Source organism: Bacillus rossius, chromosome 1 (assembly GCF_032445375.1).
Source record: "Bacillus rossius redtenbacheri isolate Brsri chromosome 1, Brsri_v3, whole genome shotgun sequence".
NCBI lineage: Eukaryota > Metazoa > Arthropoda > Insecta > Phasmatodea > Bacillidae > Bacillus > Bacillus rossius.
Genome location: NC_086330.1, coordinates 94758566 through 94786486, shown reverse-complemented (window position 1 = coordinate 94786486; position 27921 = coordinate 94758566). Strand labels below are relative to the sequence as shown.

General features: G+C 38.6%; 1 protein-coding gene and 1 long non-coding RNA gene across 6 annotated transcripts in view; one reads left to right on the top strand and one right to left on the bottom strand.

Moving 5' to 3' along the window:
* Positions 1-27921, top strand: part of LOC134540247 (zinc finger CCCH domain-containing protein 18-like) — a 173137-nt gene that overhangs the window by 109170 nt on the left and 36046 nt on the right. For 3 of the 5 annotated variants that reach the window (XM_063382872.1, XM_063382880.1, XM_063382890.1), the window contains exon 10: positions 606-805. In XM_063382872.1, the coding sequence (XP_063238942.1) occupies positions 606-805 (200 nt within the window). The remainder of the gene's footprint in view (positions 1-605; positions 806-27921) is intronic. The other 2 variants (XM_063382899.1, XM_063382909.1) reach the window with 1 other exon arrangement.
* Positions 23251-26594, bottom strand: LOC134540415 (uncharacterized). The gene is made up of 4 exons (XR_010076441.1): positions 26420-26594; positions 25842-26157; positions 25339-25688; positions 23251-24673 (listed from the first exon to the last, which is right to left on the bottom strand). It is a non-coding gene; the product is annotated as an uncharacterized LOC134540415 (long non-coding RNA).

The following is a 27921-nucleotide window of genomic DNA, read 5'->3' as shown; positions in this document are numbered from 1 at the left end:
CAATTAAATAAATGTTTACATTTTTTGGGGCAGTGTCATTATTTAATTATGTAAAATTAACAGTACTTTAAGAAACAATGTTATGATATAAATATATAATAATGCTGGGAAGTGAATACAAAATAATTGTACGTGAAATATGTCAAATATGTATCGAGTTATAAGAAAAAGATTGTTGAGCCTTGTCTTCCCAAGTACAATTCAAGCTTCAGCTACTCACTTGACTCAGTTAGAATTTTCGTGTCTCGTCCCATCTGTAATACTAGCTCTTTTCAATGCCCTAATAATACAGTTTAAAACAGAACACAAAAACAGAACTACCCATCCACCCTCGGGGTATTCTTATTGCTTTTCGTAAACAGATACCTATCAGGGTATCTAGAGCATTTTTCAAATTGTGTGGTTTTCTCTTAAGTTCTGCACACTGTATGTATACCTAGATAGACCGGCCCCTTAAGGGTAATGGTATGGGACATTTTTTTTACTGTATTATTCTGACATTTTAAGCCGGAAAATATTTCAAGTCGTTTTGTTTTAAGTTGGTTTTACAGAATTGAGAGTGTTAGGTTGGCGTGTGATTGAGAGTGCGTTGTGTGGTTTCGCAGCGGGCTGAAGACGGCCCTGGACCGGCCGAAGCTGACGGTTGCTGGGGCAGCCTCCATCAAGGCGAAAATGCACTCTCACTCAGCGTCATCTAAGTCCTCGTCAGGCTCAGAGTCCAGTGGCTCGAGCAGCGACTCTTCCGAGTCCAGCTACTCCTCGTCCTCCAGCAGCCGCGAGCCTTCTCCGAAAGGTCAGCCAAAAAGTGAGACCCCTTATTAGTTTGATTGTATTTTAATTAACATTTCTCTTCCTTTTCCTGTACTACTTTAGGTGTGTTAAGGGTGAACTTTCAGTATGCAATGAAATGCGCCCGTATCATGCAACAAAAATTTAACAAGATGAAGTCCATTGGGCATGTACATTTTGTTTGGTTGTATTCAAATGCTGGGTACACCGCATATCACATGGTTTATTTTGAGACGAATGAAAAAATAGTTAATGAAACAAATTAATTGGAAAAATTTCCTCACATGTAGGAGCTGCAACTTCTAGTACTCATTATTTTTTATGCTGAAACCAGCAAAAACAGTGTTTTTTTTTTTTTTTTTTTTTTTTTTTTTTTTTTTTTTTTTTTTAACTTTCTGGGAAAAAAATTTAGGTTTACTTATTATTAATAACCCAAGGTGAATTATCTGGAACAAGCATGGCTTTGATGATATTTACCACTTTATTGGTTCTCTTGAATACGATAAACGCTGTGCTATCTTAACTTTGGCCTTTACAGTGAAATCCCATTACAACTAGGGATGGGGCGACCGAATCCAATATCCGCCGAATCTGCCGAATCCTAGGGATTCAAAGCTTCGGCAGGTCTGATATAGGATTCGTCAAAGGATTCATGTTTTTTTTATTTATTATGCATAAACTGCTTGTATGGGTTATTTATAGAAAAAATTTGAGGTCTCCGAATACTCAAAAATCGAGCTCGAGCCGAGTACTTACTTCAAGCTGGAGCTCGGCTCGAAAATTTCTAGCTTCAACAGCAGCAGGTTATTTGGCCGGAAAGCATTGTGACGGTGTTTAACTATTTACAGAAAAAAATACAGTAAAACTCTCTTACGAGGTCCCGCATGGTAGGTTTTTCCGTATAGAGCGTTTAAATTGCCCGGGGTATCATCATTTACGCCATTAAATGTGTGATATAAAGTTCTGAAAGTTCCTGTCTCAAATAGTAATGGTGCACTTAAATATGAAGAAAAGACAAATGCTATAGTTACCATAACAACCGAGATGTGTATTTACTTGGATGGTGATGCATTATTTATTTATGACATATTAAACTAAAGAACATTATTGAGGGGAAAAAAATGGATCTTAAATTTTGATATGTACGGTTGGCACATCTTGCTAATAAATAATGCGATCTGAAAGAATGCAGTACTACTACGAAAACTGAAAATGGTACTCGTGGAGTTTTAGGTTATGGCAGTCTCTCGTTTTTCAGTAATATCGGCAGAAAATAAACAAGCGTATCGGAAGTCGGCAGAAATGCTGATTCAACTAAATATTGGCAAAATCGGCTTCTTCAGTACAGCTCTACATTTGATGACATGAGTAAACATATTTCAGACTTCAGGATATTGAAAAAGACTTTAATTTCCATGTAGGTTTATTGTGCGTATGTTTTTTTTTTGCAAGTGTAAATTGAATTAAGTAAAATGCTTCTATTTTTATTACTTTCAATTGGTTAAACTTTAATGACCAGTTACAGATATTTATGACACTAATTTTGAGGTTAAGCAATTTTACTAAAGCATTCCAGCCACGCAGGTTGCCAGCAAGAGACGCTTCTCTTCTGCTGGAAACACTATCTCAAATCGTAGAGCTAATTTAACTCCTGAACGTGCAGAACAAATTATTTTTCTGCATGATAGATTAAAGAACAGAATTTAATGCTCTATGATAATCTCTCTCAGAATTATTGTGCTGAAAAGTGGAAATGTTGAAACAATGTGAATGTACTTTTCAAACAACATGATTTTTGGTGCTAAGTTTGTTGAAGCTCAGTAAGGACTTCTCGCACCGAGCCCTCTTGGGTGAGAGCCAGGTATCCTGTTTCCAGGGGTGTACAGGGGTAGAGAAGGTCAAGCTGGTCTTGCGGCAGGATTCACATCCGGCTGGTATGCAGGTGAATAGCTAGTGGGGTGAGGGATGGGGCTAAACTATTCATTTAGAATGACTGTATGAACACAAGAGTACTTCAATTGTCCTGGATAATTATACAGTTAAGTTGGTCGTCTGCGATGACTTCACATGCACAAAATTACACTGAATACACCCTAGCATCAAGGAAGGGGGGGGGGACAAATTCCCTATGCTGAGATAGGTCCTCGGATGCCCTGACTCGCGAAGGAGGGGTGCGAGCTGCAGAAAACGGATAGCCAGTTGTTCTGCTTCTCCCCCTAGGATCGTCCTGTGGTCAGTGGACGGACTCCAGCCGATCAACTGACTTCGGGTGAATGACATCCCCTTTATATAGGGAGAAAATCGTGGGAACAAAGAAAGGAAGGGAGGGGCGAACTAACTCCCCTTTGAAGGGATAAGATGCGCGCCCATAAATTTTGCTGAAATTTCCCTGCCCTGGTGATGGAAGTATAAACTAGATATTAATAATTAAAAAGAAAAGATAAACGTGGCATAAATAATTATATGTACATGCATATATATTCAATCCTATGTACTAAAAAGTATTTAAACTTGCTTTCACAACTTAATTTATACTCTTATAAAATATAAATATAGCTGGTAGATCGCTGGTAACAAGATGGCGTCCCAATGTAAAAGTTCAGCTGTGGCGAAAGAAAAATATTAGGGATGGGGCGACCGAATCTAATATCCACCGAATCCTAGGGATTCGAAGCTTCGGCAGGTCTGATATAGAATTCGTCAAAGGATTCGGTTTTTTACTATTTGCAGAAAAAAAATACAGTAAAACTCGCTTACGAGTAGGGTTCTGCGAATATTCGAAATTACCGAATTCGAGTTCGAATTTTTTGATATTCGATTCGTAAATTCGAATCGAATTCATTTTACAATAATTCGACTTGACATCCCCCTCCCCCAATTTAAAAAGAAATGTAAATGGACGATTACATCTTCCACTTACAAAAAATTATACATCGAAACCCCTTAGTTACGTTACCGTTATTTACGTTTTCACGTTATTTGAACCATTTTATTTCTGTCCCGTTTTAACCTCATTGGATGTAATGCAATGAATTCCCGTTGTTTACAACGCGCCTATTGCTTTACGCAGTTTACGCCATTCGTTCTGATAAAACTGCTTACTAACTTGATTAATTATATTACAAAGTAATCTGATATGTAAATCGTGTTTTAAAGACTTTTTTAAAAGTTAAAAACTTCATGTTAAACGTCTTGGGAGTCGCTTTATACAGCTTATAAAAACGTAAAGAGCACCAGTTTGGTTGTGTTGATTCCTGTATTCCTGTATAGAGCGCGCGCACGTAGTCGAAAACTGATGCCGATAGCTCGCAGACTGCATGCATGCGCGCGCTCTGTCAGTAACCAAGTTAACCCGCACGATCGTTATGCGTATAGTTACAAATCACGTTCTTGTTACAGGTTTCTTTTCTTTTTTTTACGTTGAATATTTATTGCATCACTCATTAATTTAAATTATTAAGCTTGCTTTCACAAAGTCTACTTTTTAAATAAACGTACTTTCCATAAAAAGGTCTTGTTTTTATGGATTACTTTACTTTTTTTTTTGGATAATATTATTCTCCTTTCGCTCTAACCGGAATTTTGGAATAAACTAACATTTGCATTGGTTGCCATCCGCCGCGCACATTATTCGTGCCCAAGAAATAGTCCCTTGGTTACGTACCATTTGTAAGTATTTTTACACTGCCTTTTTTATAACAATTGTTGTTATATAGCATTATAGCGTTTCACCATTAATATCCAATACAGTTTAATGTGTCAGCAAGTATTTACTTACAATTATGTTAGCAGACGCTGTGTACGGTCTACAGTTGATACCCGGCGCAACAGTTGTATTTCGGATTCGTGCGCGCACGGTTTGTTATGGCTGACGCCGGACAAGGTTTTGTAAAGCACAGAACGGGAAAGCCTTTGAAGAAAAGGAAACTTGAGTATCCTGTTATCAAAACTTGTGATGATTTTGTGAAGACGGCTTTCAGGCGTAAAGTGCATAGTTTTTTCTTCGCAAATGAACCACCTACGCTGAACAAAGTGCTACGGTGCTTCCTGTTATATTACTTTGCCGTTATTTTATTAGCACCTACTGTACTGAAGTGTGTGTGTTGCAACTAGTGCTTGGCGCGCAAGAAGAATAATTCAGCCTATCACTTGCTGACGCAGCGCAGTGATACGACGGTGTTTGTTTATTTCAAAACTCAGTTAAGAGTGAACCCACGGTCTCACCCCTAATTATAAACTTGATTTTAGAATAAAAAGTGCAATGCTTACGCGATAAAAACGGTAATTTTTTTTTTGACGTGATAACGTCTAATAAATCGATGAACGCCGGCTGCACGCACGAAAAAGTGTCCCGTTACTAACATTGCACCGTTACGCTTTGTCCCGTTACGCTCATTGTTCTCTTGCGCCACATCTATCTCTCTTCCACTCGATTGGAACAACCATCGAATTGACTTTTTCGAGGCACATTAAACTTGAAACACTCCCATTCGTTTCCTACTTTTCCTATCATCGTCCTATCCTTAACAGAATAACACGGATTGGAAGAAGTTAAATAGCAAACATGTATAAAAGTTATAGTTAAAATAATCTCTTCGTTAAAGTAATAAACATATTTGAATTAATGAGTGCAAATAAAAGTAAATTCATCAATTAAATTGTAGATTTAATTTCACTTCTTCTTTGTATCCATACAAAGTAGTGATAATTCAATAAAAATTATTAAATTTTATTCATAAAAGTATGTAATCATTTCATCAATGTTTCATTATGACGTCACGTTAAACTATCGTCTGTAAACCGACTTTACAGACAACCAATTTTTTTTCTTCTTTTGTACCACTTCCTTATGCTGTGATATTTTTATTAATATTTTTATCCTTGAAAGTCAAACATGCTAAATAAGGTGGCATGTGAAGAGTTTTTTCTCTACAGTAGGCAACATAGTTACCAGCCGCAGAGAATTGTTGTTGCCGCACCATGTCGATGAACTCACCTTTCTCCATGACAATTTGAAATGATTTGCGAAGTAATTTATAGACATATAATTTTTTTTTTTTTTTAATTTTTAAGAATCTGGTTGTGCTTCTTCAAAATAGTCTCACTTTAATTTTAGTTACTTGATTTAAACTTTGAATTATGTGACAAGTTTTTCAAAGAAGGTATGTTAGAAATTTTTCATGATCTATTTTATTTTAATAAATATTCCCAAATTCTATTCGAAAAAAATTCGAAACTCGTGAATTTTTTTGAAATTAGATTCGAATTCGATCCGAACTGAAAAATCACAATTCGCAGATGTCTACTTACGAGGTCCCGCATGGTAGGTTTTTCCGTATACAGCGTTTAAATTGCTCGAGGTATCATTTACGCCATTAAATGTGTGATATAAAGTCCGTTAAAATTTTTTCTGAAACTTCCTGTCTCAAATAATGGCGCACGTAAATATGAGGGAAGCCTACAACTCACATAGTTTCGGTTCCCTGCAAGAATTTCCGAAGTTTTGCACTTTGGTATAAACGCCACTTCTGCCGCTAAATCAGAAGTTTCAATGAAACAAGCATGTTGTGACTGACCTAACATAACCTAACCCTTCGATTTTTTTAATTTCAATTTTTGAGAGAAATCCGAAGTTGCACGAACGTGGTAAGGAACCGAAACTACGTGAGTTGTAGGCTTCCCTAAATATAAGAAAAGACAAATGAACAACAACATACGAACAAATATGGATGATGTACCATAACTACAGTACAAACCCAATAGTTATTTTAAGATAATTACCATAAAAAGAACTAGATTCTAGGGCTGGGCGATTAATCGAAAATAACGAATTCGATTAAATTCCGTAAATAATCGAAATCGTTTCTTCTTTAAAAATAAGATTCAAAAAATTCGAACTTTGTCTAGGTCATTTGCATGGTGACAATTTCCACACATTCCGTTAAATTGCACATAAATTTTGTATGTACGTAAATCCTCAACGAATATTCCATTTAGCGACGTTCTTCATATCTACGAACTTTGGTTCTGCCAAACACTCATGATTCATAAGCAATATTTACCTCCAATCCTCTAAATAACAACACTAATTTGGTTCAAAATGGGAAGAAAAAAAAAATCTTTATTACAAACGGCCGAGAAACACATTAATTATGCAATTGGAAAGTCCACGAACCAATTGACCAATAAGTTTCATTTCTGGGCTGTGAATATAACCTCAATCACCGAAAGCGGTAAATAAACACTACCTTAGCTTCATAGATATGATACCGACGTGCAAGCAAACACGTCCACAAAATGGCTGCCGAATTGTCTGCAACTTGAGCGCTAATGGTGGCAGACTTCAGTACCACGGCTTGGACATAAAAAAGTCTGATTCTTCCATCGAAGCTGTGCAGTTGTTGCACTATATCTGTGATAACCACTTTGTTTTGGTTCTGGGTTCCGCTTTTATACGTTTTTTTTTAAGTGAGGAAGTTTGATAGCTAGCTACACATATGGTAGTTGTGTTCTTTTTCTTTGTCTTAACATATATGCCTTCACTGCAGTATCACAGATGCCGACGACATTAATGGAAAATGCAAGAGCGTTAGTACTGTGGAAATGAGAAATGGTCCATCATGTTTATATTATTTTGTCACTCCCTCACGTCCAATACCGTGTTGAGTTTCTAGTGTGAAAACAATCTTTGTGCTGATTGTAGAAATGAGTGAAAACGTGAAAGGTGCATTTAAAGGTCGAAGTGCGGTTTGGAAATTTTACGTAAAAGTGTCAGAAACGCATTCAAAATGCAAAACATGTGGCAACAAACTTAAACAAGTTCATGGGAGCACAACCATCATGGCTAAACACAGGGTGTCCGGTGACCGGGAAAACCTGAAAAAGTCAGGGAATTTTGGTGGTCAGGGAAAAGTCGGGGAAAATTGTGAAAGTTCTGGAAATTACCAAAACCACTAACCACTCGCTTATCATGAAGGTTTTTCTCAAAGTTTTACAGAATACACTATTTAGTTTTACTATTTACAAATAAAATCATATTTAAACTGTAATTTATTGTACACACAGGCACTTACAGAAATGTAGGTGTACCTACTTAAAATAAGCAGGTATTGGAGTACTCTTAATTAACAAATACATGAACATTAAACCCTTTAACACTGGAAAATTAATTGCGTCAGGTAGGTAGGTGTATAAACCAGAGAAATGTCAATAATAATAAAAAAAAATATTTTATTTAAATTAGTTGGAATAAAATACAAGGCCGTTCCAGGCACACATTTCCTCAAAGTAAAAAACACAATTGTGGATAGCTAGCGGTGCCTCTAGGATGGCCGGCAATACCAAAAGTTTCTGACGCAAATAAAAAAAAAGTTATTTCGCTCGGCTATTTAGGGAGATGAGTTAAAAAAAAAAAACTTCAGGACCACTGAGTGTCCGTTGCTAACTCCGTCAGCAGTACAGGATGTATCCTACCGTACGAAATCCTGCCTCTTGGAGTAATTCTCCGTCACCACTTCAGAATTACGTGGCCGCGATGTCTTAAAAACGTTTCAAGACGTAAATCACGTGCCCGCGCTAAAATTATTGGTCACCATCAACGTTTATCGGGAACCGCCAGATAAAAACGTCCACTCGCCGCAATGGCCACCACCCGAAGTTCCAATTTTTAAAAGAATACCGGCCGACCGGAAACTGGCCATTAATGAACTTTTTAATTGTTAACTTCAAAGTTAAAAAGTTGTAAATTTACCGTAAATATCTGCAGCAGGTCTGGAAAACAAAAATCACTTCAAAGTTACTGTTTGTTTTTTTTTCCAATCTTGCAAAAGAAATAAAAACCGACAAAAAAAAAATCTGGCAAGGGCCTCGGCGGGCTGCATACGGCCAGAACACTGCGCCAGCAGCTCTGTACCGCACTGTACCGGTACAGATGCCGCTCCCAGACTACTTGGCAGCATAATTCGTCCAGAATTCGGTACCATTTAGTCTGCCGAAACACTGATACAACACTGTTCGATGGTGGGTGGACAAGACGGGGAGGTCGTGCCATGCAGCACAGGACACTGCACACTGGAACCGTAACAGGCACCAAGTTGCCAGCTGCCGCCGCTGCCGATGCTATCACTGCTGTCGATGCTGCCACTGCTGCTGCGACTCCTGGGGCTGCTACTGCTGGGGGGCATGTACCTTGTACCGACTTCAGATTAGGAGAAGGCATGGCATCAGGTGGTGCTGCAGGCACCCTGCCATTGCCCAAAGGAGACGGCTCCGCCCAGGATCACGCCCTGCCATAGCAGAACGAATGATACGCCAAGGTAGCTTCGGCATCCAGGCGTCTGTGAGTTGCCGCCCCAACCTAGCGGGTGGGGAGACGGCTGGTGGCTCCAATCTGGTGTGGGACGACACTTGCTGCTCTACTACTGCCCCTGCAGTAGGTACTGCTGATGTAGATGTCAACACGAGACGAGTAGTTAGTCTTCACCGGTAATCAGACAGCAAACATAGTTGCACTACCTGACCTCACTCCACATATCACTCGCGCAGTAGGATTAAAGCGTACGGTTCTAGCATCAGGCTACACTGGACACAGACCCTCTTCAACTCTTGCGCCCCTAATCTAACTTAAATTTAGTGCGGGAACGACCTTGTTTACTAAAGTTAACAAAGACTCTTACCCAACACACAAAAAAAAAAACCAACACATCATAACAACACACATAAAAATACACAAATATCCCTTCAAACACATAACTATTGCATTGACAAGATAGATCAAGTAAACATTTACATATGACCCTCAAATACATGACAAAACAAAACAGCATACATAACATCACACTAGTTATACAGAAAACAAAACACTGACAAAAAAAAATTGCAAAGAGAGATTCTAGCACAAACAACAAAGAAATTCATTGGACATCAAACATGTAAATTACTGGTTACACAAAAAAAACAGAATTAGCACATTTGAAAATATCAGACCCATTAAGGTCATTGGCCTTTGTTTGGGGTTCATTGCCCTCTTTTACTTATGCCATCTTTTGGGTGTGGCAATTATTTTTTTTTTTCAATTCACAATTGAAATACAATTATACTGGATAGAAGAAAAAAACATATGACAAAAACACTAATGCCAAACTCAAAACACAAAGTTACACTATTACCATGATGCAAGCTAGTTGCTAAAAAAAACAAAATCGAATCTAGTTAAAAAACAAAAACACCACAACTAGAGGAGGGACAGCGGGCTTGAGAAGCTTACACAAAGATGAGGAGAATTTACAGTACTGTAGCACACTGATAGAATCTGACCAAGCTAGAAATAGCAAAAAGAGTGCTTGAATGAGAGCTGTATGTTACATGTCAGGACCAGGGTGCCAGTAGGCATGCTATACAATAGCCTTAAGGAGCACAATACCTGGCAGCACTAACCGTTCTGTGTGTACATGTCTCACATATCCAAAATGCATATAAAACCAACACAGGGGTGTACATTGTTTAGTGTGGGTAACACTGAATTACTGGGTGTAGTCAAAACGTACTTCATGTACGCAGTTCCCACAGTACGTTCCTGTACGCACTAGGAACAGAACATCAAGTTCCGTACTGGACCAAGATATAAGGCGAACATCCCTCATGTCGATGTCAGCTGAGTAAACACATACATAATCTCAGCTGACTTACACACCAGCCCCTCAGTAGGAAATTTACCTTGACAAACAGAGTGTACACACATGCATATAGATTTAAAATTTCTAATGTTACACAGACACATTATCGAACAGTACTTGGCATACACAGCTACTATTGCTCTATCACTGGAGTCTTGTATGCCCTTAGTTGGCTGATGTTGTAATTGCCAACTGTGAAACCAGACGAAATGTCCTGTAGGGTGTAGCAATTCTCCCTCAATACTGCAACAATCTTGAAGGGGCCGTCGTACAGCGGAAACAGCTTCCTCGTGACGTGCTCCCACTTGCTACTGGTCGGTGCAGTGCGCTTCAGTACAAGTTCACCTATCTTGAAGCTGTGAACTCGTGATGCGGGCTTCCTCTTCTTACGGTTCTCCGCTTCTAATACAAGCCGGTCTCTCACCAGCTCCTCCACTTCCTCTTGGGTCGGTGGTTCTACGTCGTCGTCTTTGGGGTAGGTCGGTAGGTATTGTGGTGGTATCACCTCCGAACGGACCTGACAAATCGCTTCATGTGGGGTTATGCCTGTCGATGAGTGCACCGTGTGGTTGAGGAACTAGGCAAGTTTAATTTAACCCCATTGTCAGGTCCCGGGATTGATGTCCGGGGTGTACCACCATCAATCCGGTCTAGTTTACCGACGGCCAAACAGCGTTAGCTGTCTGGTTGTCCGGCGGTGGACAGCTGTTCGGAGGGATGGGCGCTTGACGCTCGAAGTATCCCTGTGGTGGGCACATGGCAGGTGGTGGGAAGTTGTAGCTGGGGGAACTCGCCGAGCATGACGCTCCATGGGTGGTTCCGGCTCCAACGGGGTACGACAGCGGCTGTTGTAGCTGCTTGTCAGACTGGTATGGCAGTCGGTAGTAATGTTCCTGCTTCGGTGACCCGGATCGCTTGTTCTTCCTTGGGGACCTGTCGCGGTACTTGGACCTAGGAGAACTGGGGCTCTTACCGGAACATTCATACCTGGGAGGCCGTTTGTTGTCCCCCTGCTGGGACTGCTCATCGTCGCTGTCTAGATGACGGTGCTTTCCCCACCATGTGTCCTTCTGCTGCTTGGAGAACTGCTGTTGGCCTCCAAACTTGCCTGACTTGCCTTGCTTTTTGCCAATCACGTTGACGTGCTTGGCGTTCTCATTACCCCGCTGCCAGGGCTGGTACAGAGAGACTGGCTTCTGGGGCGGCGGCCGCTCCTGCTCAGCAGAGCCTGCTTTCGTCTGCCGCTCCAGCCGGTCAAAAGCCAGTACCTGCTCCCTGAACTCGGTGATGTTGGCAAATGTCCTGCCTGTCAGCTGGAGTTGGTACCTGTACGGCAGTTGTGTGATCACCACAGCGATGAACTCGTCATCACTCATCTCCAGGTCCAGGTACCTTGTCCTTTCGAACATCTGGGACAAGTGGGCCTCCAGAGACTTGTTCTTGCGTGGGTCGTAACGCTCGCTATGTAGCCGGGCCCTCAGGTTACCCTGGATGCGCACGTTCCAGAACTGGAGCTTGAACTGCTCCCTGAAGCTCTGGAATGTGTGGGTAGTGGGTTGCATCATCTCCCACCAGTAGTATGCATGGTTCCGCAAGGCGGTGTTCAAGCATTTGAGCTGCTCCTCATTGGTCAGCTTGAACATGCTGGAGTACTCGTCCAGCTGCTTCAAAAAACGCATGGGGTTCTCATGCTCACCTGCGCTGAAACGAGGCAGTGCCTCCGACCACTGTCGTGCAGGATGGTGGAGCGCAGTCACCTGGTCCAAGACGGGGTGGCTGTCCACGCACTCAGCTCTGGATGGGGAAGCTGAGGATGCTGTTGGTACTGCGGTCACTGCTAGCAGTGGCTGGCTTGCTGTGACAGCTGGTGTTTCCTCGTTGACAGTACCTGATCTGGTGCTGGTTAGGTTGTCCAACCTGAGCTTCAGTACCTGCTCGTCCAGCTGCCTAATGCTCTGCTCCAGCTGCTTTCCTAAACCATCCTGACGGCGTGATAGGACATCCAGCCTCTCGCTTACCTGGCTGTTTTGTTGCTCGACGGCCTCGTTCACCAGGGCCTGACATGTGGTCTGCACCTCCTGCAACCCGCAGTGATTCTGCACCACCTGCTCGGCAACCTGCTCCAGACGATCAGTCAGCTGTTGGTGCCGCGTCCCCTGCTCATCAGTCAGCTCCTGTAATCGCTGCAGCCCTTGCTCAGCACCAGAAACACGGCACGACAGAGCCGTGACCACCTCAGTGACCTCATGTAGGTCGTGTTTGAGGCCCTCCTCCAGGTGGCTGAGTTGGGTGGTCAGTTGTACGGTGTTGCTGTTCAACTCAGCTTTCAGCTGAGCAGTGTCTTCCCTCATCTGAGCCGTGTGGGTGTTCAATTCAGCCCTCAACTGAGCAGTGTTTGTGTTCATTTGTGTCATGAGGTTCTGAAACATCATCATGACAGATGCATTGTCGCTGGGAGGGTAGACTACTACAGAAGAAGCCAACATTACTTGGTCTGGTTCCTCTGGCTCAGACTCAGCTGCACAGAGTTCTTCAGGTGGTGTCTGCTGTGGCTGTGGCTGTGGCTGTGACATGGTGCTTTAGGGCTTATACCCACAGCTAAACAGAAGTTAGCAACTTCCTTCGGGCCCCACAGTGCTGGCGCCACTGTAATTTATTGTACACACAGGCACTTACAGAAATGTAGGTGTACCTACTTAAAATAAGCAGGTATTGGAGTACTCTTAATTAACAAATACGTGAACATTAAACCCTTTAACACTGGAAAATTAATTGCGTCAGGTAGGTAGGTAGGTAGGTGTATAAACCAGAGAAATGTCAATAATAATAAAAAAAATATTTTATTTAAATTAGTTGGAATAAAATACAAGGCCGTTCCAGGCACACATTTCCTCAAAGTAAAAAACACAATTGTGGATAGCTAGCGGTGCCTCTAGGATGGCCGGCAATACCAAAAGTTTCTGACGCAAATAAAAAAAAGTTATTTCGCTTGGCTATTTAGGGAGATGAGTTAAAAAAAAAAAACTTCAGGACCACTGAGTGTCCGTTGCTAACTCCGTCAGCAGTACAGGATGTATCCTACCGTACAAAATCCTGCCTCTTGGAGTAATTCTCCGTCACCACTTCTTCAGAATTACGTGGCCGCGATGTCTTAAAAACGTTTTAAGACGTAAATCACGTGCCAGCACTGAAATTATTGGTCACCATCAACGTTTATCGGGAACCGCCAGATAAAAACGTCCACTCGCCGCAATGGCCACCACCCGAAGTTCCAATTTTTAAAAGAATACCGGCCGACCGGAAACTGGCCGTTAATGAACTTTTTAATTGTTAACTTCAAAGTTAAAAAGTTGTAAATTTACCGTAAATATCTGCAGCAGGTCTGGAAAACAAAAATCACGGCAAAGTTACTGTTTGTTTTTTTTCCAATCTTGCAAAAGAAATAAAAACTGACAAAAAAAAAAATCTGGCAAGGGCCTCGGCGGGCTGCATACGGCCAGAACACTGCGCCAGCAGCTCTGTACCGCACTGTACCGGTACAAAACTAATGTTTTCCTTTACGTATCTGGACTTGCGACATACAAAATACCTACCGTATGTATGACATGCATACCATATTTATATGATAATACCGCACAAAACGTTAGGAAGGGGGCAGATAATACCATAGTTTGTAAACTTGTAAGCTACTGTTCATAGTTAGTCTGCCTAATATATTGCTACTGTACCATATTTTTGGTTACAACATACATACTTTTGGCATTCTCGAGTGTACCCGAAGGTTACCAAAGCTGACCGAACCGACCACCGGCGCCATTACTGCAGTTTCCTCCGTTTGTTTACACGTTTCGTAGTTCTCTCAGATTGCCAAATATAATTTTCTTTGAAAGATACGAATATTATTTTGGAAATTTCTGTACTCTAATCATAGCCAAAATACTTACGAATTTTAGTGCTGTGATCTTAGGAAGTTATAAAATGTAGCATATTTCTTTACATTGTAGCGATGTGCATACAAACTTACACTTTGTTTATTGCGAATCTTTCGCGGTCTTTCTGCTAGATTTTACTGGAGCTGCTACTAGGCCTCTACAATTTCGGTGAATAATGTCTAAATTCAAGAAAACATCGTTCAATCCGACATGGTTACTTGACCCAGCATTTAGTTGGTGCGCGGAAGTGCAGGGCGATAAATTTAATTTTTTTTTTTTGTAAATTATGCAAGACTGTCGTTTCCCTCAGTAATATGGGCAAACAAGCTCTTTCAAGCCACATGAAAGGCCAAAAACACCAACGTGCAAATAATGCAGTGAATTCTTCCAAGTCAGTTGGTATTTTTTTCAAATCGGTTACTGCTGTGTCTAAAGTTACCACAAGCAAATTCGATGGACAATTTGCTGATGGACAAGCCTCTAATGAACAACTTCATTCGTCAGGTAACGTCAAATCATTTGCTCTTTGTCACACAATAGTGATTTGCCTAGCAGATCCCAGTCTGTGAGTTCTCGAGGTGTTGAAAAATATTTCAGGAAAGACAGTGTTACAAAATCAGAAATTTTGTGGTGTTTGAATGCCATTATGCAGCATTCTTCTCTTAGGTCTGCTGCCAATAGTGTATCTTTATTCAAAATAATGTTTCCAGATAGTGAAATAGCTGCAGGAATGCAATTACAGAAAACCAAATTAGCATACACAATTGTCAGGCCTTGCTCCTTACTTTCAAAAGGAAATGTTAAATAATGTTGTTGACTGTCATCATATTGTTGTTGCTTTTGATGAAAGTTTAAACAAAGTTGCTCAAATGCAATAAATGTATATTTACGTCAGATTCTGGGACAAGGAAAGGGAAGCTGTTACTACACGATATTACAACTCTGCATTTCTGGGTCACACAACTGCAAATGATTTGTTACTTTCATTTAACAAATCTCTGGAAGATATCAATCTGAAAAATGTTGTACAAATTTCCATGGACGGCCCCAATGTCAACAAAAAATTGTTGGTAGATTTTAAGAAGCAGATGGCAGAAGATAACCAAGATGCTGGCATTTTGCTGGATATTGGCAGTTGTGGGCTGCACACCCTCCACTGTGCTTTTAAAGGTGTTGTGAAAAGTGCAAGCTGGAAAGTTGTCGAATTTTTTAGAGCTTTGCATAACTTGTGGCACCATGTACCTGCCAGGAGAGCTGATTTTATATCCATTACAGGCTCTTCATTGTTTCCTCTCAAGTTCTGCTCGATTCGTTGGCTTGAGAATGCTGAGGTGGCAGACAGAGCTTTGAAAATATTTCCAAGTGTACAGAAGTATGTTGCGCACGTTTCTGTTACAAAAAAAGTACCAACATGTAATAGTTTTCAAATAATTGCAGAATCTGTTAAAGACAAGGCATTGACAGTGAAATTGGCATTTTTTAGGTCTGTTTCTTTAGAACTTGAACCGTTTTTAAGGGAATTTTAGTCAGATGCTCCTTTAGCTCCATTCCTGTACAGCAGTATTTCATCACTTGTAAAAAACTTGATGGAAAAGATAGTGAAGCCAGATGTTTTAAAAAATTCACTCTGCCTCGCAATTGATGTAACTAAAAAGGAAAATCTTATGTCTCCAAAATTAGTGGAACTTGGTTACGAGACAAGAATTGCTCTCTCGCAGGCCAAATTGTCAGAGTGAGAAATACTGGAGTTCAAAAATGAGTGCCGTACATTATTGCAAACTATGATTTCAAAAATAATGTTGCGTTCTCCACTTCAAGTTGACCAAAGCTATTTCATGCTTTGACCCTCTGGTAGCTACGCAAGCAGTAGTTGCCCAGAAGCGTTTGTCAGACGCCTTAGAAATATACTGCAAAAACCAATGGATATCTGGTAATTTAGCTGACAAAGTACACAGGGAGTACAAAGACCTCTGTGCTTTGGAATGTGTACAGTATAAACTGGCCTCTTATAGAAGAAATTCTATGACACTGGACAAGTTATGGTTGGAGCTACTGGCATTTGGTAGTTTCGAGCATTTGACACAATTCCTTAAACTGGTGCTGATATTATCTCACGGAAATGCCTAATTAGAGAGAGGCTTTTCAGTCAACAAAGAGTGCCTCGTTGAAAATATGAGAAATTAGTCTCTGGTTGCACAGCGTAGGATTTTTGATGCAGTGATTGCTGCAGGTGGTTTGGACAAAGTGGAAATAACAAAACAGATGATCCATGTTGCGCGAAATGCTTGTGCCTGTTACAAAGATACTACAGAGAAGAAAAGGAAAGATCGGGAAGAAGAAGTAAACAGAAAACAAGAGAAACGAAGACAAGTTGTAGCTTTAGCTGAATTGGAAGCTCAGAAGCAATCAATTCTTGAACATGCTGCTAAGGAAGCAGCCCTAATAGATAAGAAGATGCTGAGCCTCAAGAACTGAAAATATTCTTATCATTAAGGGCAAGAATTAAAATTATATATAATGTTAAGTGCATAAACTATTTTTTGTCTCTGTATATTTTGATATAGGCCTATGTTCGGATTATGCAGTATTGATATGATGGACTTATTCATGAAGTGCAAGCTGAAACCTTATTATTTGAAGTGCTACATTTTTTTATACATAGTCTGGTCCAGTAAAAAAAAAAACTTTTTAGAAGATTTCACAGCCTGGAATATATACTGGTAAGTTTATGGTCAATATTTTTTAAGATCATACCTTTTTTTAGTGCTGTGATGTCATTTACAATTTTTCTGGAAAAAATTTCATTTTTTTCTGGAAAACCTGAAAAATTCAGGGAATTTTTCTATCCTGGTTTGCTGGACACCCTGAAACATCTCGCAAAACACACTGACGTATATTCCGAATTTTTAAAATTGCAATCTCAAATGAAATCTGTGGTACTTCCATCTTCATCTGTACCCAAACAGAAAATTGTCCAGCAAACTGCATTTTCTAGGTTAGAAAAATATCCAAACGATCATCCCAGAGCAGTTTCCATTACCAGTGCAATAGGCAAAATGTTGGCAACAGATATTCAACCATTCAGCATGGTCCAAGATACAGGTTTTAGAGACCTCATGTCACTGGTTGAACCAAAATATAGCATGCCTGATCGTAGAACATTTGCAAGGCGTGTAATTCCAGATCTTTATGAACATCATCTTGAAAGAATAAAAACAAAACTGGCAACAGACATTGGCGGCGGAGTAAATTCCATAGCTTTAACCACAGACATGTGGACTTCACGAAGTAATGATTCTAAGAATGTTTGCCTACATTGTTAGAAATTTTTTTACACTTGTTTACGTTATGCATTTGCTCTATAATTAAAGAATCGAAATAGAAATTTCAATTTTTTACAGTAATTTGAATCGGAATCGAATCGATATGAAATCTGTGGAATCGCCCAGCCCTACTGGATTCTTTGTAGAATACCATAATTACTACAGAAGCATGATAGCTACTATATTTGCACTATAGTTACCGTAACAACCGAGATGTATATTTACCGTGATAGTAATGTATTATTTATTTATGACATATTAAATTAAAGAACATTGTTGAAAAAAAAAGGATGTTAAACTTTGATATGTACGGTTGGCACATGTTGCTAAGAAATAATGCGATCTGAAAGAATGCAGTACTATTACGAAAAGTTAAAATGGTACTCGTGGATTTTTAGGTTATGGCAGTCTCTTTCGTTTTTCAGTAGTATCGGCCGAAAATTAACAAGCGTAATGTATCGGAAGTCGGTAGAAATGCCGATTCAACTAAATATTGGCAAAATAGACTTCTTCAGTACAGCTCTACATTTGATGACATTAGTAGAGATGGTGTTATAGCATTTAAAATAATAACATTTAGCATTTTGAAATTGAAATTGAGCATTTTGTAGCATTTTTAAAAACAAGATTTAGCCAATTCTCTCATTTTACATTACCGAAGAAAAGTATATTTTTGAAAAGCAATAAATAATACACATATTAATTATTAACAACCACAGAAATATAGATCTAGCACAACTACAAAGATAGCCTATCTTGGCAGGTTTCCAAACAACTTTTTAGCACTTATGAGTGCAATAAATTGAATACTTAAAATTACAATAAATATTTTTTAGCCATGTTCATGGCCATAGTTGATGTAGAGTGCACAAATAATGTTATTGAAAAAGACTTTAATTTCCATGTAGGTTTATTGTGTGTATGTTTTTTTTTGCAAGTGTAAATTGAATTAAGTAAAATGCTTCTATTTTTATTACTTTCAATTGGTTAAACTTTAATGACCAGTTACAGATATTTATGACACTAATTTTGAGGTTAAGCAATTTTACTAAAGCATTCCAGCCATGCAGGTTGCAAGCGAGAGACGCTTCTCTTCTGCTGGAAACACTATCTCCAATCGTAGAGCTAATTTAACTCCTGAACGTGCAGAACAAATTATTGTTCTGCATGATAGATTAAAGAACAGAATACTCAGAATTATTGTGAGGAAAAGTGGAAATGTTGAAACAATGTGAATGTACTTTTCAAACAACATGATTTTTGGTGCTAAGTTTGTTGAAGCTCAGTAAGGACTCCAAAAAAATTGACAAGGATGAAATTTTTCCAAAGATATGTTACATTTACACAAACATATACTTGGTTATGTTAGTTGGATTATATCAGTTACTAATGAACCAATGGAAACAGGTAAGATTCAATGGAAAAAAATGTTATTTTTTTTCTAGCAGTGCAAAATGTAAACACACTCTGTAAATAGTTACCCAGAATTAATAAGCTCAATTCATTTTAATACTTTATTCAAACATTATACTAAGTTTAAGATAAAAAATAATTTCCCAAAAGTATAACTATACCACAAATGCTCGAGCTCGGCTCGAAGTAAAATTCTTAGGCTCACAGACCTCTAGTTATTTATAGATAAAATCCTAACCGCTAATCTGTACTAAAACTGAAATTTCTCAAGAAAAAATGTTTGTCTTTATATACACTTATACCAGAAATGTACCAAACTACATGTGATAAAGTCAAGGGACTTTTAGTGCAAGCAGAATACATCTCACAATTAGTTATGTGGACATCATCTGTTAAAAGATTCGGATTTGGGTACGAGATTCGGCAATTCCAGTCTAGGATTTGAGTTAGGATTCGGATTCGACGAAATCAGGATTCGCCCCATCCCTAAAAAATATCAATTTGTGTACATAACTCGTCCATATTTACTATTATATCCCGAAGTAAGTAAATATGTGTGGTTATAGCAACGTGAAAAAAAAGGGCGAAGATGGTTGGTTGCCTTAATGAATTATTCTATTGTTCGTCGCTTTGTTTATAACCTACGATGTCGCACAGATTCCTCGCCGCATATTACGTGAGTAGGCCTATTGCCGAAATACCTTTTTCCCTGAATTGCTTCTGAGCTTACGTATTAAAACTCGGGTTGGGTTTAATTATAACGTAAAGTAACGTGATATTTTATATAGAGAGGGCGGGCAAGCGTCAGACTCCAGAAAAATTGACAAGGATGCAATTATTACAAAGATATGTTACATTTACACAAACATATACACTAGAGTCCCGTTATAGCGAGGTGTCACGGTTCCGGGTTTGATCCTCGCTATAACCGTGTCCTTGCTATAACCGAATTGGACAAATTTTGGCCCCCAAAAAATAAAAATTAACCGAAAATTGCATAGAAATTGTGTTTAAACCTGTATAATTGGATAATAACAGGTTATATTAACGAAATCTTAATTTCTGTGAGCAGATGTGTGAATTCTCTTTAAAACGATACCCCATAAGTATGGATGCGATCACTGATTGCGTCAAAATAACCAGAATACCCTACCACCTACCACGCCACGTAAGTATAGCATCTCAGCCCGCGGCCGACGCAGCATTGTCCTGCTATCTATCGTCGACGCGGGCTGTCTGCTGGCTGCCATGTTGGTTCGGGATGTTGCTACTAACAGGTGGTGCTAGTGTAGCGCGACAATTTAATTCCTTACAAAAAAGCAGGAGTGCGGCTGCGGCAACGCACGTACTCCTCAGACGTAGTCGCTGGAAAACTATACTTTTTTCATTTAAAGAAACCTGTCAACTTTTTTAGAAAATAAATTTGGGATTAAACTCAAACCATCACCACCCCTTTCCCGGGCAGATACCCCAACAACTGACCGAAACAAAAGTTACAAGAAAACTGCCCTAGCGATTCGGAAATAAATACGGTAGTGCCTACTAGAGGTGTAAAAGTAACAAAAAAATGTGTACCCGTATGTACTCGTTACTATCGTTACGTTACCCGTTACTTCTGATACCGCATAACATGCTATGTTATGTTGCAGCAACGAATCCAGTCGTATTCCGTACGCGTACAGTATGACGTCGCGTAAATAATAATAAATAGAATATAAACAATTAACAATATTTGATAATTAATAGTTTTTGTTAACCAAGAAACAATTAAATCTCATTAGAGCGGCTTTTTCATATTATCTCTTTTAAGATAACAACCAAAAAAACGTGAAAATACGCGATTATAAAAACAAAAACATACATATTTCTAATTTGTAAAAAATACTTTCTTACGTTGTTTCTGTTCCAATCTCAATCTTTGTCTACACACGGCACAGATAACTAACGGAAGTTTGATAAAAGAAAGAAAGGATTGGATTCTATTTTTAAAGCCACGCACTTAGGTGGCGACTGCACGGCTGAAGAATGAAGCCCAGTCCAAAATGTGCAGTCGGCAGTTGGCAGTCTGCAGTTCGCAGTCGTGCAGTGGATATTAATATACGCATATCCCTTTCAAACTTCTCAATGAGCAGTCGAGCAGTCGGCAGTCGGCAGTCGGCAACTCTGCAGTCGGCGATCGCCAAACTTAATCTTGGACTGCCGACTGCTCGACTGCAAGTTGTCTGCTAGCCAATCAGATCGCAGTATTTTGTCGATGTCATTTCGTGTGTGCGTGTGTGTATATATGTATATATACACATATGTGATAAAGAAGAAGAGTTTTGTAAACACAGCTATATGTACACGCATTTTTAGTGTATTTTGGAATATTTTTGGCATGGAAGAAATTAATCACGAACTTTTAATTGACCTAGTGCATCAAAGGCCATGGTTATGCGATATAAAAAACAAAGACTATAAGAACAACAGCAAGAAAGAAAGCACTTGGGCATATATCGACGAAGTTCTGGAAATAGAAGGTATGTAGGCCCTATTTAAAACCTAGCAGAATATTGTGCACTGTCGAGAGGTACATATTGTAATGTTTCAATACAAAAAATATTATTATGAGCATGAGCATGATTTTGGTTGTTTCGTTAATAAAAGCAACTTAAATAGAGAAACATATACCGCCTATAGTATTGAACATACAAATGTAAATAGCTTAATAAAATAATTGCTTCATTCCCCACATTAAAATAAATTTGGAATTTAAAACAGCAATAGCATTCATTGGCCAAATATTGCTGTGGGTGAGGTTAGTACCTCCACTACATGTTGTAACATTGTTTTTATAAAACCACTGGCACCAGCATTTATATTGTTTTATTTATTTTTACAGGTAGTCAAGCAAAATGGAAATTGCTTCGTGACAATTTCTGGAGGATTGTCAGAAAAATAAACAATACTCCATCAGGAAGTGGCGCATGTGTTGGCCGAGAATGGCCATATTTTCAAAAGATACAATGGTTGGCTAACTTCAGCTTAAAAAATAAGTAAGTAATAAAGAACAGTAGAAAATGTGTGTTAGTGGTTAACTTTAACATTCAAATACACACACAAGAAATCACATTCAAACTACTCACATTAAGTTTAGCTATTTAATAAATATTATGTGTCTTTGAATGAAAAAAATAATAGTGACTTCTTATTTCATTAAGGCATACGAATGTAGCATGTATTGGTTTCTTGGAATATGTATTTTTCTTATTCAAGCCGTCAATGCAAAGGTTAAAATAAAAACACTTAGGTATGTAAATTATAGTATGCTAAATATACGTAATGTTAGAAAGGAGAGGTGAAATTTAAATACATTGTTGCTTGTTTCAGAACAAGCAGCAACTTCACACCACACCAGCAGACAGCTAAAAGATGCAAAATGACAGGCTCCTGGAATGAAGATTTAGAAAATAGCCGGAATACCTCAGAACAGGACTCATTGTCCGAGACGTTGCTGGAAATGCCTGCATCGTCATGTTCTGGGAACACTAATGAGTTGCCGGAAAATGATGTAGGCTGTAGTTCTGGTTCATCCAGCAAATCCAGTTCCGGTGTGTGTGGAACGAAATTGCCACTGACTGTGGCCTCACCGGATGCGTTTTTTTTAAAAAACAAAGTTTCAACCAAACAAACAGGGGCTGCTCTAGCCAACTCGATAAATAAATTGACCGAAATCATGGAGCAGCGTGAAAGAGAAAAACAGGGACAGAAAACAAAATCAAAAAATGAACATTTTGCAGAACTGTTGGTCTTGGAGTTGGAGGATTTCCCACCACAGCATCAAATGACTGTTAAAAGGAAACTGTACGAGTATTTGGAAAAGTTGAAAAACGAGATTCAGTAAAATTTTTATGTTTTGTTTCATTTGGTGCGAACTATTTCTTTTTTAATATTATGGAAAACTTTATATGTTTTTCATAATGTGAAGTGCAAAATATTTGTTATTTATTATTATGTCAAGTGCAATAAAACTAACAGCTCCTTTAAAAGAGCATATTGTTTATACTGTACAAGAATTTCTAAACCGGCACATACCTAGTAAAGGAGTGAAGTGATAGTATATAAACAAATTAAATTATATGAGCACATATTTATTTTAACAACAAGCACAAACTTGGTAAATTCAGGCCATGGATATACAGTGTGCAATTTACTACTAAAGGAAGTAGTAATGTTCTTAGTACATTTTATACATTGCATCTGACATGACATTTTGACATAACAATTAAATTTAAAAAAAAAAAACACCCCATGCTGATGTCTTTACCATACAATTTTTTCAATCGGTCAAAAAAAAATTACCTTATAGGATTTTGAGATGTAGGCCTACACTACCAAAAATATAACATACAATGTTCCACAATGATTAGAAATGCAATCACACAAGTATTAGAATCTCTTCTCGTTCAAGACAATTAATGAAAGGTAGAAAATATTTCAATATGCTTTAATGTAACAATTATTTCTAATACGTCATATAATATTATAACAATGTCATCCCCAAATTATACAGAGGAACAACAGTCTTTAAGAAACTAAACAAAATTTACATTAGCTACTCTTACTGAAGAATGTGTGTGGCAAAGACCAGCAACTCATACAATTTCAATCGAATAGTAATCAAACAATCCAATGACAAGTTTATAAGAAACAATGTGAACAAAAAACATTTGTATTTACAGTTTTTGCAGGTTAATAGAATTGAAACGGATTCCCACTTATTCCAATTTTATTGGTTTTTAACTTGCTTATCATTTGATCTTCCATTTTACTATGTGATGTCTTTTTACTTTTCCAGGAAAATTAACCAAAATATTTAACATAATTACAGGTAATAATTAGAGTACAAACAGTAATATTTTACTTTGATATATTGCAGGAACTTACACTGCCACCCTTCATTTACTATGGTATTTTGCCAAGGGACCGCTCCGCTTGGCCCATTCAAAAAGGCACTTAGCCTATCCCTCAAGTTTGCTGTAGCCCTTCCAGGGTTATTTGTGCCGACTCTTCCCATATCTTGCAGAAGAGGTGTATTACTCACCTGCTGTCTCCATTCACCTTCAGTTACTATACCATTCCCCTCTTCTCTGTACACATAGCCTGGAGGACAGTACTGTGAAGTGCCCTCTGTTCTAGTACTCATTATAAAGTTGTGCAGACATATGCAAGCCAGCACATACTTTTCAACCACTTGTGGCTGTGCTTGTAGGCGCATCTGAAATATCTGCCACCTAGTAGACATAATTCCAAAAGTGTTTTCAATTGTGCGCCGTGCACGGCTTATTCTGTAATTAAAAATCCTTTTTTCATCTGGCAAGTTGTGACCAGCATAGGGCCTCATGTGTCTGGATAAAGGAAACGCCTGGTCTGCCACACACCAAACTGGCATAAGCAAGTCACAATCAGGAAGATTTCTGTCAACTGGAAGGTCAAGGTCATTATGTAATAGAGCTCTCCCAATAAGAGATCTAGAAAAAAACACTGCAGTCATTTTGTGAACCTGAAAAAATTAATTAATGGACTCACATTAACATATGTTCAAACCAGTTATCAATTTCAAGAACTGTACTTCTAACAAACAACACATAAGCTAGAAATTAGTACCAGATTTTAAAATTCCACTTCACATATTGTAAGCTGTATAAAGATTTCACAAATTCACACTTCAACTGCAGACAGATGTCTTTGTAAACTAGATTTCATAGCCTGTGTTACAATATGTAGCATGCATTGCTTAATGCAACTTAAATACCAGATAAGGTAGGTACTGTAATAGCTACAGTTGCTAATGCAGTTTTTCATTGGACCTGAGTGTTCCACTAGTCCTCCATATAGTATACACAAACACTCTACTGTACTACCACACAAAATAATTGCAGCATCTATGAGAATCACAATTGAATTGGCTTTGTTTTTATAACAACATCCTTGGATGCTAAATGTGTGCATTGTATTATGCACAGATCATGTTCTTTATAGTGACCGTTTCAATAAATTGATCATGAATTGTAGCCAGAAATATTTTAACTACTAAAAGTTATTTACATGTGAAAGTATTACATGTTTTCTGGACCTAATTTTAAGTTGTTAGTAATGAAATGTTCTTAATACTGAAGTTAGTAATAGTCAGGTTGTACTACAGACATTAGTACATCATATACGTACCATATGCTCCAATATCCACCCATGTAAATTCATATTGAGCATTGCACATAGCCATCAATATGATACTATTCCTTTTCTTATAATTGAAGTATTGACTTCCTGCATTACGAGGACACCTAATGTCTATATGCTTCCCATCCAGAGCCCCAAAACAATTGGGAAAATTCCAGGTGTTCCAGAAGTCAGTAATGATACATTCCCATTCTTCCCAGTTTGGGACATTCACATACACCTCTGATAGTGCTGCCCAAATTGCATCATATGTTTCTGAAATAATGTGGTTCACTGTTGAGAAACCCCTTCTGATTGTCCAAGATACTGATCTCTGGGTGCCTCCATGAGCAAGATACCTATAAACAAAAATTCACGTCCTCTCCACCCGCTCGCCTTTGCACCTCTACTCCTGTATGTCTGCCTCCACAAATGAATGAATGTCAAATGTATGGCAAACCAATGACAGTTACAGCTAATACAATTATTTATACACCCAACAAACTGCTTACCTTATTGTGATAGCCAATCTCTCTTCAACACTTATTGCAGCTCTGATTGAAGTTTTCTTCAAGAATGGTTTCACCATCTCCAAGAGGGTATTCCATTGCCACACTTCCATCCTAGTGTACTTCTGAAACCGGTCGTGGCTACTGGTTTTCATCGTTTGAAACAAAGTGAAATATTCACCCTGAGAATATACAGTATTTCTGTTGTCAGAATGAACCCAGTATCCTCTTGCCCCTCGGCCAGCTAGACTCAAATATGCTGTACCAAGTAACACAGCCCATGTTGCGAAGAGCAAAATATCGTCGTCATCCATGATACCTAAAACAATATTATTAGGTATTAGCCTAGTAGGGTCAAATGACGAACTCTATACGAAACTAAACAAACGAGTGTAAACAGACAATCATATCGATGTAGATGTTTTTGCCTTCAGAAATTTGCGGTACCCATACCAAACGAATTTTAGACATTTGTAGTAGTGGTGACATTAGACTAGAAAGATCCCTACTTATTTACTTTTGATCAGCTACATGTCATTTTCGCTTGTTTTATTTACACTGACGAATCAAACAATACCTACCTCGGCTAATGATTTACAATTGTGAAATATGTGTATATTTGTATGCATACAACTTGGTATTTCTTTGGTAGAAAGCTAGTCGAAATGTGTAGCCTACCCGACTGCAAACTGCTGTCTATTGTGAACATGGCGTGGTTGTTATACGACTGCCGACTGCACGACTGCGAACTGCAGACTGCCAACTGCTGACTGCACATTCTGGACTGGGCTTGACAGGTGTCAACGGCAAGATCAAGATGTCTAGTGGAGAGCGAGAGGGGTGGAGATAAAGTAGACAAATAACAAAAGCGCGCTTCAAGCTATCACGCCGTAAATTCCTCAAAAATAACTCGTTATAGCCGTGTTCTCGCTATTACCATGTTCGCTATAACGAGATTCTACTGTACTTGTAAACTGTGGTTATGTTAGTTGGATGATATCAGTTACTAATGAACCAATGGAAACCGGTAAGATTCAATGGAAAAAAATGTTTTTTTTTCTAGCTGTGCAAAATGTAAACACACTCTGTAAATAGTTACCCAAAATTAATAAGCCCACTTCATTTTAATACTTTATAATCATTTTACTAAGTTTAAGATAAAAATAATTTCCCAAAAGTTAACTGTACCACAAAAGCTCGAGCTCGCTCAAAGCTCGAGATTTTTCAAGTATGCTTGCTCAAGCTCGGCTCGAAGTAAAGTTCTTAGGCTCGCAGACCTCTAGAAAAAATCCTAACCGCTAATCTGTATTAAAACTGAAATAGTAAAAGCACAACATATTTGAGGTTAGGAAGGTATCAGATGTTATAAACAAGACTACCTAGCATAAGCTGTGTTGATTTTATGTTTTGCCTACATACAACAGTTTAAGAATTTATTAATAAATCTGCCACTTTTCAAAATTCAAGCAGTGATGCAAAAGTATTATTAATTTTTACCGTTTGCACCGTAACCTAATCAAGCACCAAACTTCCACTCACGACTCGAGACCGCGGCGCATCATCAGCTGCATTATCTTCGAACTCATCAAACACTGTTCCGTTTTCTTTAAGCATATGAGAATTTGTTTTTGTAATGCTTTAATCAAGAATATAATGGAATAAAATAGTTCACACAAACGTAAAAGTTTTCAACAGAAATGAAGTTCAAACGAAATAATAATCACAACACGCAATTCACCATTCCTGTTTCCCGCGGGAAAAATATTTTCCTGCCATAGAATTTCCCTAATAAAAAAATGCTTTCCGGCACAGCCCTACCGAAAAGATAAAAAGAAACGTAAGCAGTTCACTTTGAAGGAAAACGTGAAAATTTTAAAAAAAGTTGACAAAGGTAGGAAAAATGCATATGTGGCACTGTCTTTTGGTTTGGTGCCCACTACACTACACAATAATAAAAGATCGCGAAAAAATTATTAAACTGTACGAACAGTCATCTTTATTTGCTGATCACAAGACACTTCACCTAGGAGATAACAAGGAAATTCTATTCCAATAAATGTACATAGCTGCAAAATAGTTTCTC